This window comes from Lytechinus variegatus, chromosome 8, assembly GCF_018143015.1.
Source record: "Lytechinus variegatus isolate NC3 chromosome 8, Lvar_3.0, whole genome shotgun sequence".
NCBI classification, from domain to species: Eukaryota; Metazoa; Echinodermata; class Echinoidea; order Temnopleuroida; family Toxopneustidae; genus Lytechinus; species Lytechinus variegatus.
Genome location: NC_054747.1, coordinates 41,595,849 through 41,610,623, shown reverse-complemented (window position 1 = coordinate 41,610,623; position 14,775 = coordinate 41,595,849). Strand labels below are relative to the sequence as shown.

The following is a 14,775-nucleotide window of genomic DNA, read 5'->3' as shown; positions in this document are numbered from 1 at the left end:
ACAAAAATAAAATCGGTATAAAATGACAATATACATGTATGTTTAGAAACATTACTTATTAAAACAATAAGGAGTGTTTGTTTTCATGTGTAATTATAATATCCAGTCAATATGGAATGTTCGTGTATTTATTTAAACAAACAATTATCAGATATATAGTAAAGCCTGAGGAGGTGGAATTGTGTAATATATTGTAAAAACGTAAATGTTACCATATCAGAAAATAAACAATAGACGAACTTGACAATAACTATCATGCTCCAAAGTAACACAAAAAGCAAAAATATAGCATCAAAGTTACTGTCAAATACATGTATACAATATTCAGAGATAGAGAGAAAGAGAGAGAGAGATGGGGAGGGAGAGAGAAGAAGTAGAAGAGGAATAAAGAGTTTAGAGAACTGGGGTAGAATGAAATGAAAGAGAGAGAGAGAGGGGGGGGGGGGGCAATAAAGAGACGAAGCATGATCGACATACAAAAATCTGCATGAGTACAGTTGGTAAACTAGCATAGGAATAAACATAATGAACGGTGCAAGAGCAAATAATTTCATGGCAGTAATTAACAAAATGCATAACAAAGGGTACAATATTGAAGCCAAGTATATAAGGCTAAATACGTGCCATTTGTAAATATTGTAAATATACCGGCTGGGGCTGGGCATGGATGCGATGCCCTTCTTTTTGACTGGCTTTAATATTTAACTTTTAAAGTTTTGAAGGCCGAAAGCAAGTCAAAACACATAATGGTAACTTTTGTTTTATCCTTTCCGCACACTGCACTTGTATAAAAATGTTTTAAAAAGTTGTATAAAAATGTAGAAATGTGCATGCATTCTATAGACTATGGACTATGTACATGTGGAGCGTTGTGGCCCAGTGGATTAGTCTTCGGACTTTGAAACAGAGGGTCGTGGGTGCGAATCCCAGCCATGGCGTAGTTTCCTTCTGCAAGAAACTGATCCACAATGTGCTGCACTCAACCCAGGTGAGGTAAATGGGTAACGGTAGGAAGTAATTCCTTAAGAAGCTGTGTGCGCTATGAACGCCTAGCTTAGCCGGGTAATATAGGAGCGCCTTGAGCACCTAACAAGGTGGATATGTGCGCAATATAAATATCCTATATTATTATTATTATTATTGTGAAGCTAAAGTGGCCTTCTAAAAATAATGAAATTGAACTTTAATAAGTCCTGCAGGGGTCATGTGTATTTGTAGGTGAAAATGGATGAGATACATTTTCGCTGTTGCCTTGTTGAAGGCAATTTGGTTTCATTGTGTAATTTGTATTGTACTGTGATCTCTATTTTACCCATATTCTCTTTCTGTTTTACAATGTATCTCACGATTCTAGAGAAGCAGATGCAACAATGGAGACTTCCCTGATGCACATAGATCAGGAAGGTCAAAGGTCAGATGACGTTGAATCTAACACTCCATCAACAATACAAGGTCATCAAGATGAAACCATCTGACCAATTCCATGGAGATGGAAGACGAATGTGCAGGAGATGATTATACCGATGAAAAGAATGATGATGATACCACTGAGAGGAAGGAGATGGAGATTGATCCATCAGAGGAAAGGAAGAAAAAGTTTGTAGAGGAGCCTGAAAACACCAATAGTGATGATTTCTGTGATACCAAGGATACTGGTGATGGTCTTCATAGCAACGAGATGGTGGTTCTTCTGTCAGAAGGAGAGCTCAAATTCGTTATAAAGCAAGAACCTGAAGACACCGATGGTCATACCAATGTCAATCGTTGTGACTCCTTCCTTCCATCAGTACATAGGGAGCTCCAATCCTTTATAAAGGAAAAGCCTGTTGATATTGAAGAGGAACGCCTGATTTCTAATACAAAGGAAGAGTCTGCAGACAGTTATGAAGGATCTTTTCTGCATGAACCACAATTATGCAGCAATCAAGGTTTGTTTCTGTATTTGTAGTCAGTGTTGTAGTGCCTTGATGCTCGGTCTTGGCCCAAGGTGCCTTAAATAAGGCCTACTTTTCCAAAGCCATGGCCTTAAGGAGAGGGCCTTGGCCTTGAGGATGTTGAGCCTGGGCCTTTGCCTTGGGTATTGAAGCCTTGGCTTAGGGTTTGGGCCTTTTCTCCTACACTGATTGTAGTTTGTGTTTGTAGCATGTACTGCGATTTCATGAGGTTTTCGTTCTGGGGGATGGGGCTGGACTACAGCTCTCTTTTGCTGTAAAAATGTCAAAATTGAAGGGGGATCTGTTGAACAGTACAAAAATTATGAAATTTTGTGTTGTTTGTCAAAATTTGTATGAATTTGTATCAATTTGCACCGATATTTTGTTTTCATTCTCTTTTGTTTAGTTTTTACAGCAATTAACAATTTTTATTTAGATTGGATTTCAGTTTTGATAAATATTGTTTATGTAGCCTTCTACTAATAAAGATTGTAGACCCCAAAATGTTTTCTTAGCTTGTTTTGATAGAGTTTGTGACATATCTATTATAATGATGATAAATAACATTTTGACACAAAATATTGCAAATTTTACATTTGTAAAATTAATTCAATTTAATTACTTTTCTCCTTTATCTTTGTACCAGTAAAGCTTAAAGTGAGAGCTATTTATTCCTCAGTATTAAACATCTTCACCATATTGTCAGTATCGATGGTTCAATAAGGAAAGCAAACTTCAAACAAAATATGTCTGGGATAAATCTTAAATTGTAAGTCACTGTTTCTCCCTGCTCTTTTTATCTTAGGTGGGAATCCAAGTATTCAGTGCACCTCTCAAGGGACTGGAAACACTGGGGATATATCAGGTGATACGTCATGTGACAGGTCACATGGGAAACATCTTCAAGAGGAGGTTCCACTGCAATTCCATCTTGGAAACCAGTCAGATTTAACTGAGAGAGAGAGCAGCTCATCAAGTGAGTCTCTCTTACCAAACAAAGTGGACTCTCCCGAAGGAGAGAGTGCTACTACGAGTTCCTCCGTATTAAATAGCGATGGTAAAAGATTGGATGGGAATACAGACAGCAGAGGAAATAAGTTTTGTTGTTCAATCTGCAATGAAGAATTCAAAAGCCGGGATTGTTGGTGGAGCCATGTGAAGATCCATTGGGAAGATAAGTCTTACAAATGTACCTACTGTGAGGAAAGATTCCGGAAACACAACGATCTAAGGAATCACTTAACAATCCACGCTGAGGAACGGTTGCAAGTTAGCGACAAACTCTTTGATGATGACTCAAATCTTCAATCAAGTGTGGTGGTTTATATAAATGAAAAGCAAGATCATTGCTCAAGTAAAGATAAGAGTTCCGAAGAGGATGCGTGCATTGAAAAGTACTATAAGTGTTCCAGTTGTGAATGGCGGTTCCAATCCTCTGCCGCTCTGGAGAGGCACATGGCATCACATCTTGAGTGTTTTTCTTGTAAGAAAGTATTTGCCAAATTTGATCAGCTCAAATACCATATTATGATGAGTCACAAGGGAGAGAACCCCAGTGTGTTGAGGCCAAACAAGTGTTCTGTTTGTAAGAAATCATATCACACACTTGGTGACCTGAAAAGCCATATGGGAATCCACAAAGAAAAAGTGCAGCATCAGTGCTCTGTCTGTAAACAATCATATCACACGCTTGGTGAGCTGAAAAGCCATATGAGAATTCACAAAGAAAAAATGCAGTACCAGTGCTCTGTTTGTGAGGCAGCGTTTTTCCGATTGGTTCTGCTAAATGCCCATATGCGAATGCATACGGAAGAAAGGCAGTATGAATGTTCTGAGTGTAAGGAAGTATTCCACAGAGCTGATCTGAGGATGCATGTCAGATCACACGATGTAGAGTGGCCAAAAAAGTGTTCTTTATGTGACGACAACTTTACCTCCTGGGCACGTCTTATTGATCATCGACTTAAACACACAGGAGAAAAACCATATTTATGCTCCATCTGTAAGGAAGATTTTACAAGAAAAGTTGATGTCGATCAACACATGGAGATTCATACGCAAGAAAAACCTAGTGATATGAACAAGAATACAAGAGAAAGGTTATTTGAGTGTACTCAGTGTAAGAAAACATTCTTCAAAGCTCATTGTCTCAAACGTCACATCCGAACCCATACAGGAGAAGAACCATGTAAGTGCGCCGAGTGCGGGGAGTGCTTTTCATTTTGGGGGCAACTTAGAATTCACAAAATAAAACACACGGGAATAAAACCATATCTGTGCTCCATTTGTGGGAAAAATTTTTGGCAAAAACGACAGTTAAGTGACCATATGAAAAATCATACGGGAGAAAGGCCATATATATGTTCTTTTTGTTCAAAGAGTTTCAAATCTAAAGCATATTTGAGGTCTCACATTCTTAGATGTCACTGACATAAATCCGGTCGGAGCATTGTGGGGGATGATAGCAATACATGTATACTGATCTGAAAGTTTGAACCCCCCCCCCCACTAAGGGCTAGGTTTATGAACATTCATGCACATACTGCTACCATCTTTCAGTTAAAGAACTATTTTTTCAATATCTATAAAGTAATGATTTTAATATGCGAACAAGCTAATTTTCAGTAGAGTGAAGACGAAATGTCCTAAAACCTCTTTCAATTGGTGAGTAATTATCACATCACGGGCATTACGTATGTGTGTTTACTGTAAATAAGTACATTATATACCATCTTTCAGTTTAGATGCCTGTCATGAATTTATTTGATGGCTCAAAGTATAATGGATTTGTTAGGGTATAAAGAAAAAAAGGAGTGAATTAACAGAAATGCAGGGAGATAGTATTTTTGCGAGCCTTGAAAAAGTTGCTTCTGAACAGTCGTTTAAAATGATGTGCATATAGATTTTGATGAAGGAAAACTATCAATTTAATCTACAGAAGAAAATGAAAAAGAATTATAAAGAGACAGTATTAAACAGTCAATATTTTGTTCAATGAAAACCATTTGCTTACTGGTTAAAGGTGAGATCAGAATGAAAAAAGGGAATCATTATTGGGATCTACCCTGATTAAACTGGGGGGGGTGGTCAATTTGACAAGTTTTGTTGCTACGCCGCTGCGCAATTTTTTTTTACCATGCTGCTCGCTGACTTTCTTTTCAAGTCTTGCGCATCTTTTGAGACCAAATTTGTGACGCCTGGGTATGCGCTTACAAAATTACACAAAATTTTGTAAGCGCATGTCAGTCCAACAATTGCTCGAAAACGTGATTCCGTGTATAAAAGTCAATACAATACATAAATGTGTGATTATTTTTACTTATGATCGCAAAAGGGTCCCCGACAAAGATAAAAAAAACAATAAAAAACAAATATTTGAAAAAAGAAGGAAATACATAATTTTTAAAAACATGAAATGCATAGGAAATTGATAATTTTTGGACGATTTTTTGTTAGAATTTTATTCGAGTATATGAAATGAGTTAAAGGCAAAGACAAATCTTAACAACAAAGGTTACATTTTTAGGGTATGTTTTTTTATACTACATGTATTGAGTGCATTTTTTTTACCTGTATGTAAAATGCCACAAATTAAGGTCTTGTGTGTTAAAAGACCCACATTGCCCTCGTCTAAGGCCATGTTCCCCTCAAGGTCAGCCAATATTATCATAATTATATAAATGTTCATTATTGTGAGGATGTCGCAGCTGAGTGGTTATGACTTCTTTCAATCAGAGGGTTCCCAGCCGTGAGGTATTTTCCTTCTGCAAGAAATTTGCCAACATTGTGCTGCACTCAACCCAGGTGAGGTGAATCATGCCTAGGGGCCTGTGCAGGATTAATTCTTTAAAATGCTCTGGATGCTTAAAGGGAACTTGAGCTAGAGATTTGGAATGAATTATTCCTGATAAATGAATGTATATCGTTACATGTATATAGTACCGGTAAGTACTTTTATAGTTAATGACATTATTATCATTATTAATATTATTGACCTGATGAAGGCCAGCATCACTAAAAGCATATGAATAAATAGAAAGATGACATCAAGAGCTAGTCAGACTCAACATTATTCTGTGTTTTCTGAGTATGTATATAGATAAATTGTATATGATATTGTGCTTATCCTCCCCCCCCTCCCCACGATCATATAATGGTACCTCGGGGATAGGGTGGGATATAGGTTAATTTTGGTTAACATGTGTGGTGTTTATGCCACTGAATATAGGAAGTGTTTTACGGGAAAATGTCACGAATAGTTGGTCTTATGCCAATTCGTCTAATTACCAACTCGTGTACTATCATTTGGTCTGTCATCGTTCCTCTACTCACCACATGGTCTACTTTCATTTAGTCTAATGCCATTCCGTCTAATAACCAGTTGGTCCAATAGCCATTTAGTCCATAAACCATTTGGTCTAATTGGAAAAGTTTTAATTGGGCAAAATGAATGAAAAGAAAATGGGTATTAGACCAACCGATTATTAGACGAAATGGTGATAGATGAAATGGTGATTAGACGAAGTGATGAAATGGTGATTGGACGAAATGGTTTCTGGACCAAACGGTTGTAAGACAAAATGTTGATGGACGGAATGGCATTAGACTATATGAAGGTAGACCATGTAGTGAGTGGACGAGATGGCAGTGGACGAATTGACAATTTACTTAAACATCCCTTACTTAATTCGATCAGACAACAGATATTAAGTCAATGATGTTAAACAATGTAAGATTCAAATCAATTCATACTGGTTTATTGAGATTCAAAAAAAGAAAATTAAGCCAATCTGCTTATTCACAGAAAGTAAGAGTGTGTAAGGAGTGTGATAATAATAAGACAGTTATAATGCGCAAACATATCCACCCTATTAGGGTGCTCAAGGTGCTTACAATAAACTTAACTCACTACTGGTACAACTTACAATTTGGCCATTAGATAAGTTTTTAAACTGGCCTTGAAATGTTGTACTGATCTGCAGTCTTTTAGTTTAGTTGGAAGATTGTTCCATAGACGGGGAGCTGCTGATGCAAATGCACGATCTCCCCATGACCGTCTGGTTTTTGGAATAGAGAAATCGAGAGAAGTCTTAGAAGAGCGAAGACCAGAGCAACCAGGTTTTCGAAAATCAAGAAGAGATGAGATGTATTCTGGTGAAGAGAAGGTCAGCGCACGATATACTATCAGAAGAATTTTATAGGTGATACGATGTTGAACAGGAAGCCAATGAAGGGACTTAAGGACTGGTGTGATATGGGAAGACCTCCGCGTATAGGTAACTAGACGTGATGCTGGTTGAATGTGTGTGTGAGAGAGAATTAGAGATGGGTGGAAAGGGAGAAATATTCTGCAAGCACTGAATTAGTCTGCAGGCACAGACCCTGATTGGAACTTTAATCAACAAGTGTGTCTCCACGCAAAGACTAGGCCTAATACATACAAAACTTGCTGTTCCATACCTTCTGTACACAAGGCATGAGTAGGCTGCACATTCAGACTCTTATTTCACACTTCAGTAGGGTCCATGCTTTAACCAATCATACATGTCTATATAGTGAGGAGAAAGTACAAATAGATGACACGGTAGTAATTAGAAAATAGAGAGAGCTCTAGAGACAATGTGCCGAGAAAGATGCATGTACATTTATTTCAATGATGATTGGTTAATATAAACAACAAAAATTCATTTCATTAAATTACAAATGCACTTAAAGAAAATGGCATGAAAAGGGGATATGCCTGAACCAACTATATCCAGAGGGTGTTATTGCAACCCAAGAGAAAATGGGGGGGGGGTGCTTCAGCCACCCCGACCCCATGGGATATATGCCCCATCTCATATGTATATCCCTCATTTGCCCCTCATAGTACTTGGAAACATGATTTATTGTGTAACCACACTTTAAAGAGAGGATTGTCAAAGTCAGATGTTAAAAAACAGTTTAACAGTGTAGATGATAACCCCATACAGATGAAGAAGCTAGCCCACTCACTATGTGCATATGCAATTTGAAATGTCATAACTTTCTTCTATCCGATTTACGTAGTTTTCAGCATTCTTATTTGTGTTTTTATTATTTTCTTAAATTCAAAATAGGAATATTGGAATCGACGGTCTTTTCATGCCTAGCTAGACAAAGGTTTTTCCCCTTTTTTTTCTCGAGGAGATATATAATCAACATAGATACATTTTAGGGTTATGCCTCCCCAGCATATGCATAATTAAAGAGCTCAATACCAAAATGGGTAAGATCCACTTTTCATCAAATTTGACATTGTTGTCCCAATGTATAGATAGCTCTATAATAAAGAAAAGTTTAAATTCCCCATTAAAGGTGAAAAAAATGGCAAAGAAAAAGTAACCTTTTTTAAAAGGGGTTCCATTTCAGTTTGTTTGCAAAAGGGGCTGAATCCACAAAGGTATTTTTTTATAGAAATCTTTTTAAGAATATGAAGACAGGCAGATTTTTTTTATAACAAATTTTATGTTTACATGGTAGAGTATCATGAAAATCTAGTTTCACATGAGAATATTGAAATAGGGGAGAAAAGAAAAAAAATTCAGAATGGTTTTGCACACAAACTCTTCTGAAGAGCATATATGCAATAGAGGCATAGGTTGGGGGGGACGATCCCTTCTAATTTTTATTTGATGACCTTTTTTTTGCTTGTCAAAAAATTTTGGTAGCCCCCCCCCCTCCATGAAATTTTGGTTGATAACCTGTTTTTTTTTTTGCTTGTCAATTTTGTTTCCTGTGTCCCCCCTAAAACTTTTGGCTTCCGCCGCCAATGAATAGAGGTAGATCATTTTTTTCCTAAATTTGATTATTTTTCTGTTGTCTCATCAAATATATTTTAGTCGCTCTGATGATACCAAAAGAAAAAAGGTCGAAATCCCCATTTCAAAGTGAATGAAAATGGCAAAGAATTTTTTTATAAGAAAGTGCCTCATAATTGTAAAAGGGGCTAGATCTGTAGCTAAATGGGTGATTTCAAGTACGGTGTTGAAATCTGGTGTTGGTGTTGGGACAACACCAGCTACAACACTGTACTTGAAATCACGCTGGTGTTGGGATTGACCTCGGAAAATATGACGTATTTCCGGCGGTTTGTGTTGAGCTCTGGTGTTGAATGTCGTCTGCGCTGCTGGACCGAGCATTACAGCTGGTGTTGAAGATCTACGTGCAACTATTCACCAACACCAACCCCAGGGAAGTTCGGTGTTGGTGTAGTAAATTGTCCATGTAGTTCACGAACAGGAGGCGAACACGATGAAACATTATGAGGCGCCGAATGTAACAATATTATATAGCACAATTATTTGTTATATAATCATTATTTATTAAATAGTAACAATTATTTAAATGTAATTTACATTTTATTTGTAAATGTAGATGTATATTGTACACATAGGCGGCGGGGGGGGGGGATGGGTGGCCGTCCCCCCCTAAATTTTTAACTTGATAACCTTTTTTTTTGCTTGTCAATTTTGTTTCCTGCGCGCCCTCCCTAAATTCTGGAAACCCCCCTTAAAATGTCTCTTGTCCCCCCTAAAATTTAGGTGGATGACTTTTTTTCCTTCTTTGTTTTGCTTGTCAATTTTTTTTACATGTGTTCATCACAATATTTCAGGTAGACCCCCCCCCCCTAATTATATATTTTTGCTTCCGCCGCCAATGATTGTGCAGCACGCTTCCCATCACACATACACACGGAACACACAGACTGACCAATCACGATCGGCCGAGAATGGAAACCCGTCGGTCGCTAGCCAGCAGTCTATCCAAACACAGAAAATAATGTATAAAATCATGGTAAATCAGCCAATCATAACAAACAAAAATTGACAAAGGCATGTTCCAGTAGTAATAAACAAATCACCCTCCCCCCAAAAAAAAAAGTCATATCCCATTGCCCAATTGATTAATGAAACTTAATGAACTTTCCACGCACCCACATACACCCAAACATCCCCCACATATAGACATACTCAAATACATACACCCAAACACCCCCCCCCCCATATAGACATACTCAAATACATACAGCCAAACATCCCCCACATATAGACATACTCAAATACATACACCCAAACACCCCCACCCACATATAGACATACTCAAATACATACACCCCCCACATATAGACATACTCAAATACATACACCCCCCCCCACATATAGACATACTCAAATACATACAGCCAAACATCCCCCCACATATAGACATACTCAAATACATACACCCAAACACCCCCACCCACATATAGACATACTCAAATACATACACCCCCACATATAGACATACTCAAATACATACACCCAAACACCCCCCACATATAGACATACTCAAATACATACACCCAAACACCCCCCCCCCCACATATAGACATACTCAAATACATACACCCAAACACCCCCCCCCCCACATATAGACATACTCAAATACATACACCCAAACACCCCCCCCCCCAGACATATACAGCCAAAAAAATCAACAACAAACACACAGAAAAGGGAAAGGGAGGTCGGGGAGGGGGGGGGGCAGTTCACAATGGTACCGTACTCTTCAGCCACAACTGTTTGTGTGGAAATTCATCCCATTCTCATCCTTTTTAATGATTTTTTTTAAAAAAAGGCGAGAAAATTCCAACAAGCATATCACTGAAAATGTCATAAAACTCAGATGTAAAACAAGAAAGTTATGGCATTTTAAAGTTCACTTACTTTCACAAACAGATTGTGCAAATGGAAAAAATGATGACGTCATCCACTCATCTTTTGTACTTTTTAAAATATGAAATATTCTAATTTCCCCCTCATTTTTTTGTGATACAAAGTTTTATTCTTTCCTGAACATAGGGGAATTTCCATTGTGTTAACATTTGAAGGGTCAGTCAAGTCTGTCATAATTGTCGAATCTATAAAAATTGAAATATTGTATAATTAAAACAATGAAAAAAAAGAAATAGGTAGTGATGGTCAGAGTTGAATCCCTCATAAATTTGATACCGACCAGACTGTACAAATAGCTATTTTCTGAAAAATAAACGAAACTGTAAAATTTCATAACTTTCTTAGTTTACATCCGAATTTGATGAAAATTAATGTTCAGTATCGTGCTTGTTTGATTTTCCTCTGATTATTAAAATCAACATTTTCCTGGGATGGACTTGACCTTTAATGACTTTTGTGTTTACATGTTCCCACTTCCTACAGTGTTGCCTTATAACGTTTTTCTCTCAACTGAATTGTTTTTCTTCTTCATTGTACTTTTAATAAGCTATTGATATATCTTGAGCAGTTGGTAATTTATGATTTGTTTAGTTGTCTATTTTCTGCTTCCTGGTGATCGCGCGATCACCCTTTAATGATTAGTTCGTTTTAATCCTTAATTAATTTTACAACTTATTATCTATCTTTATTTTCAACTACACTAATTATGCACTCATTAATTTCATCATGGATTTTAATTTTCTCCTGCGACTTTTAATTTGAATTTCATATTTACATGTATTTTTCATCGGTACTGACTTTTATGCATTAATGTAATTTTTTATTTGTTTATTCAAAAAATCAGTAGAGATCTACGATACCTATTTTACTGTGCCCCTCTTAATTAGCTTCGTCTTATTTTTATAATCAATAATCATCATCGTTATTTTTCATTATCATGTATGAATTATTATTTTCATATTTGTTATTTTGTGTCATTGTTCAATCTACACCCGACAAAGCAAATTTAATGGTGCGGTCAAAAATCTATTTATGAAACGGTCAATGAGATCGGGGTCACGATACAGCCACTAAACTGTGGTCTAGAGGTTAAAGGACAAGTCCAAAACAATTGATTTGAATAAAGAGAGATAAATACAACAAGTAAACAGAAAATTCACCAAAATCGGATGTATAAATGGTTTCATTCTCCTTTAAAAACTTATGACATTGTAAATTTTTGCTTACTTTTCACAAAACAGTGATATGCACAACTCAGTGACATGCAAATGAGACAGTCGATAATGTCCCTCACTAATTGTTTGAATTACACGTAATATTATTTTTTATAGACAGTAAGGACCAACTTGATTGAACCATGATTAGTATCAAACAACGAAATGTTTTACATTTTCCGTTGTTTCCACAGGACAACAGGGAGAAAATTAGAATATATAGAGAGATAGAAAAAATAAGCTGCAAAGAAAGGAATCGTAGCATATCGCCATCTACGCCTCATATTATGTTAGTGCACATAATGATAATAGTCTGTAATATAAGACGTTTTGAAAAGAACAAAATATGCCTAAGATAATGAAGGTTAAAGTTAATAAAATCAATTGCGACACCAATCATACATAGTCGATGGTTTTTACACTGCATAGTATGTTTTCTTCCGGACATTACATCATGGATTAAAATTTTAGAAAGCTAGCTATACCGACAGTCATATTTCGACTCAACTTCCGACAGGAAGTCCAATGCATACAAAGACACGAAAGGGGAAGTCCCCCAAAACCCACCCTATGATACCCGTTGTTGTTGTGCGTATCTATTGGTTTATTGTATTTTGCTCATCGATTGGCTTGGTGGTGATAGAATTTCCATTAAATTGTCATTCATTCATTGTAGGCCCTCATTCAAGTTAGGCAAGACCTACATTGTACAGACCCCCCCCCCCTCAAATAATAATAATAAAAAATCGGTACTCTTCCCTTCACTCTCCCAACACTCTAAATTACAGGGATTTAAAATAAGTCCACATGGACTGTAGTTAGGGACCAATCGAATTCCGGATTTAGTTTGAAACCTTAAGATTCATTTTTAAATCTCGAAAGATTTAAATTTAAATCATTTAAGATTTAAATGTAAGTCTTTAGGATTAAAACTAAATCCAGAAATCCCTAACTACAGTTCATCTGGACTTATTTTAAATCCCTGTAATTAGTAGAGTGAAAGTTCTTCAGTTCTTAGTCCATAATCATTCCAAAATAGATCAAAGAACCGCCAAATCTATTATTGAATAGTGTGTGAATAATATTTCACAGATGAGTATCAATCATTGTGATACATCGGGACCGACTAAATAAAAAAAAATAATGTTGATTTGAATAAAATCACTTACTAACATAACGTACCCGGAAACATTTACCAAATCGGATGTAATAAATGAGAAAGCTATGATATTTTAAAGTTTTGCTTATTTTTCACCAAACAGTGATATGCACAATTCAGTGACATGCAAATGCATGTAGTCAATGATGTCCCTCACTCATTATTTCTTTTGTTGTATATTGTTTGGATTATACAACATTTCATTTTTTTACAGATTTGACAATAAGGACCAACCTGACTGAACCGTACAGTATTAGACAATGCTAATTCCACATGTTCGGGGGGGGGGGGGTAATCGTTATTTCACTTGACAATGAAATAAGGGAACATTATAATATTTCATATTTTATATAATAAAATACAAAATAAATAGTGATTGGATGACGTCATCAGTCTCCTAAGCTCATTTTCCCCGGAAAAATGACCATCAAAATATAATTTGTTACTGCAGCCCCTGCAGTTGCGGTCGGTGACGGTAAACATGCTGCATTCTTATACCCTTCAGAACATAGGGTACCCCTGGCATAATAAGGATTGGTATTTTTTTTGCCCCGCCTCTAGTTCAATCTCCATCTTCTGACTTTCTTGAACCCATCGACATCTTAAATCGATGTTTTCCAGAGACTTTGTAAAGGAAAGTTTCAAATCGATGCACCGGTTATCTTGGTATCATCTAGCACAGCGCATCTCTGTGCCGAGAGATAAACATGATAAAAGACCATCATTATTAATTTGTTTTGTGTATTAACTGTCGGTTTCGATTTTTTTTCCGTAAAGATTGACTTTAAATCCTTAAAACCGGCTGGCCCAATTAAATCTCGGAATTCCAGTAAATTTGGAATCTAATAGGCCTATATGCATGAGTATTCATTATTGCGCTATATATTGATAAACAGAGGTCCTCTAAAAGAAAAAAATATTATTGGAGATGCTTCTTGGTAGTCAGTGTTTGGGAGAATGGCAAGACGACATGAAGATGAGGCGGACTCTGAGATCATTTTGATATAGATCTCAGTTGAACAACAAAACTAATCTTGATTGATTTCTTCTTCCAGGCCAAATTTGATAGAAAAATCTGATCATGCTACCAGACTAGGTTGGCTATCGGTATGTTTATGAATGACAGGTGCACTTATAAATTACCATGTCTACACAGGAAATTATAGTTTTGTAACCTGTCTCTTTAATTGAGTCGGGCAGTATAAGTAGAGTTTCAATCATCATCCAGCGTGACTCATTATTGGAATAAAAGCGATGTGCAGTGGCACAATGAGTAAAATAATTAGAGGTTACCAGACATGGCGTATGTGAAAAAAATCCAACAAGCTGCAAATAAGCAAACCGACCAAAAAATTATTTCTGACAAAAATAATAATTTATTAGATTTTAATTGAATCTAATTTTGTGATAGATTTTGAGATAAAACGTAGACAATTATAGCATATTTCGCTTTTCCCCTTACTTTTCTCATTTTCTCCCTTAGTTTTGAAAAGATAACGGGCACTTCCCCCGCCCTATCTGTACACCAGTGAGATGGAACAACTATAAAATAGCCGGGAAAGCAGTTCTCGCCAACCGATCTTGGGGTCGAAGCGGCACACATCTTTGCCATTACGTCAGCGTAACAGAAAAGGGAAATTCCCTTCCCGTTCCCGTCTCTTCACCTATCTTCAGAACGAGCCAATCAGCGATGAGAATCCCAGAACTGCTTATGCATAATGCATAGGCTCGCA

At 36.7% G+C, this 14,775-nt stretch overlaps 1 protein-coding gene across 1 annotated transcript; it reads left to right on the top strand.

Moving 5' to 3' along the window:
- Nucleotides 1–1,477: 1,477 nt before the first annotated feature.
- On the top strand, nucleotides 1,478–4,941 carry LOC121420529 (zinc finger protein 678-like). Its single transcript, XM_041615199.1, has 2 exons — nucleotides 1,478–1,928; nucleotides 2,740–4,941. Exons 1-2 carry the CDS (start codon nucleotides 1,484–1,486, stop codon nucleotides 4,362–4,364), a joined length of 2,070 nt encoding a protein of 689 aa, XP_041471133.1. The 5' UTR covers nucleotides 1,478–1,483; the 3' UTR covers nucleotides 4,365–4,941.
- Nucleotides 4,942–14,775: the final 9,834 nt, after the last annotated feature.